General features: G+C 52.6%; 1 protein-coding gene across 1 annotated transcript in view; it reads right to left on the reverse strand.

Annotated features, from left to right (window-relative positions):
• Positions 1-3,040, reverse strand: part of HPSE (heparanase) — a 43,406-nt gene that overhangs the window by 39,179 nt on the left and 1,187 nt on the right. Inside the window, exon 2 of the mRNA XM_019525882.1 lies at positions 2,936-3,038. Coding sequence (XP_019381427.1) covers positions 2,936-3,038 — 103 coding nt within the window. The remainder of the gene's footprint in view (positions 1-2,935; positions 3,039-3,040) is intronic.

Here is a 3,040-nt window from a genome sequence, read left to right on the forward strand (position 1 = left end):
GGGCACATGGGGGATGGGAAAGGGGGCAAGGGGCAAGTGGCAGGGGAGCAGATGGTAGGGGGCAAACACAGGTGTCAAGGGGGCACACAGAAGAGGGTCAGGCACTGGGGGGACATCTGGCAGGGGGCAAACACATATAGCAGGGAAAGTGACAGAGAGGACAACAAGAAGGGGTCTGGATCCTCTGGCCCCCACCACTGCTTTCCCTGCCACAGTCAGAGCTAGAGACTCCACAGAAGGTAAGTGGTGGGTGCAAGGGTGCAGACAATGGGGGCAAACAGGGAGTGGAGGGAGAGCAGGGCGTGTAGGTGGGTGGATGGGATGGGGCCAGGGATGGGCAAAGAGCAGCACCCAGGAGCAGGATGGGTAGGTGGGGCTAGGGCCAGGATCAGGGGATCGTGACAGCATGGGGTAGGGGCCTAGAACAGAGCTGCCACATGCTGCCCGCATGTCCCTGTGACAGGTGCTAGTTCCACGGACAGGGGCATGCTGGGAGCAGATTGCGGCTCTGTCCCAGGCTCTGGCCCCACACTGTCACCACGGTGATCCTGATCTCAGTCCTGCCTGCCAGTCTCACTCTCTGACACTGCTCCCCACCCATCCATGGTCCCATCCCATCTGTGTGCTCTGCCCATGTGGTCCCAGACCAATCTCCATGGAGACCTTGGGATCACCAGGTGGTGACAGTGTGGGGCTGGGCCCTGGGGTAGAGCCACTTCGGGAGTTTTGGTGAGCTGTTGTGGTGAGAGCAGATGCTGACAGCCTGCAACAGCTCACCTCAAACTACCTAAGTGGCCCTCTGGCCCAAATAATTCCCCACCCCTGTGTTCCTCTTTGTCTCCTTCAATACCCACCCATTCACACACTGCCTGGCTACAGCATCCCCATATCCATACTCCACTACCATGTCATGTAACAAGCTGTCCCTACATCACTGAACTGGCACATGTAGGAAGTTGGTAATTTTGCAGGTGAGGCAGTGCTGTCCAAGGAAAACCCTCACTATCAAGGAAAAGTAGCCACAGATGTGGGGGATTGGACTAGATGACCCTCAGTGTCCCTTCTACCCCAAAAATTCTATGGATACAATTTGGACAGTTCTTTGCAAATGGAAGGTATTTATTGTATTGTTTTCCCCTCCCTTCTCCACCCAAAATGCTAACAATTGGAGGCAATGACAGACCCCATATTTCAGGCTTGAATGCTGGTACCAGCATATAATGTGTTTTCTCTTTGTATCTTCTTAGAGCAGACAAAGGCCTTAGCTCTACAAGACAGTTGCACTGCTTTAATTTAAAACTGATATTAAAAATGGACCCTGCATTGACTTCTGCTAAACCCACATCAGCCCCTTTTAAACCGTTGAAGACAGTCCACACAGGAGTTCACACCTGTTTAACTCTGCAGCTTTCAAAGAGCATTTAAACTAAGCTATGGAATCTTCTGTGTTCAGACAGGCCTCTCCCTGGAGTAACAAGCAGGACTTGTGTTTCCAGAGCACAGGAGGAACAGAGATACTTCTCTAGCATCTAGCCACCATCTGCACTGGTGCTATTTATCTCCCTTATGAGACAACACATAGGAGATTAACAGCCACTAACAACTTCCTTCCGGTGGCAGAAAAAACTGACAGAGCTGGAATCAGGAGCTCTTTGATTGGCAGCTAGTTACTCTGCTTTTACTCTGCTGCTGAATATTAGAGGGGCCCGAAACACAGAGCCACTGCACCTTCTCTCAGACAGGTTGGAGGACACTTCCTTCCCCTTCTCTTGTTGCACTGCCAGCGGAAGAGCAAGTGCATGAGTAAGTACCAGGCTTTTAGGAAATAGCTCAGCTCCAGGATCTCATTCCCAGGGAGTGAGAAAAAAAAAAAAGACAGGCAACCAGGAAGAACCCTACACCACAGCAGTTTTCTCTGGTGGCCAACATGCAGGAAAGACAGGAAAAGCAGAGAGAGGGGAATGTGCTCTCTCCCATGAGACAGTTACTGCGCATTAGCCTAATAACACTGACCAGTAGCATGCCATGGCAAAAACAATGATAATAGCCTACTGTGCAGTGTTATTAGGCTAATGCACAGGAAGCATCACTAAATAACCATGTGCTGGCGCTACTGCACAGTAACTCTAGGTACTGCTCATTTAGTTAGTATTTTATTATTAAGGAAGTACTAAACTAAATGTGCAGTATCTAAGGCTCATTAATGAATATGTAGATGTACCCAGTGATCCTCAACTGGGGTGGGTGGTGTATATACTTTTCAGGGTGCCACACAACAGCAGCACTGCTTGGTGTGCAAACACCTGCATGTGATTCACAAGGTAAATGCAGAGATTTCAACTAGGAACCCAGGGTGTGAGAAACTTGCCCTGGTCTTTCTGAGGCCTTTGCCACAAAGAACGGCTCTGTGATTTTTCCACAGTCACAAAATGAGCAACAAACAAGAACCAGCATTTTCTGAGGGGGGTTTTGAGAGGGGTCCCTCCAGTCTCGAAAGGCCCATGAGGGAAAAAAAAGTGGGACACGGCACAGGAAAAAAAGGCTGGGGAGATGTGGACAGAGGGCACAAGGGAACCCGGCACACAAAGAATGAGAGGGGTCTGCCGCCAGCAAAAGGATGAAGAGGAGGGGAAGGAGATGGGAAGGTAGGGAGCCACAAGGAGAGGAAAGCAGGAAGAAGAGCTGAAGAAGAAAAGGCTTCTGGTCAGAGAAGAAGGGTGAGAGCTGAGGAAGGAGCTGCAGGAAGCCAGGCTGAGTCCCGGGCAGCGGGCGGTTTCCTTGGGGGCCGGGGAGGCTGCAGGGTTGTCACAGCAGGGCTCATCCTGCCTCAATCAAAGGGCAGAGGGAAGGAGTGGGGCTCGGCTCTTTCCTCCCCCGCACAGCCACGGGGCCGGCACTGGCAGGACATTTCGGGTCCCTCGGGAGCCACACTCACCCGAGCAGCGCGATGTACTGCGGCGCGGCGGCCAGGCTGGCGTCCAGCGTGAGGGACAGGAAGGCGGCGCTCACCTCGGCGGCCGGCGTCCCGCGCAGCGCCGCG

This window comes from Gavialis gangeticus, unplaced genomic scaffold, assembly GCF_001723915.1.
Source record: "Gavialis gangeticus isolate Ggan-Ray unplaced genomic scaffold, GavGan_comp1, whole genome shotgun sequence".
Classification (NCBI taxonomy): Eukaryota; Metazoa; Chordata; order Crocodylia; family Gavialidae; genus Gavialis; species Gavialis gangeticus.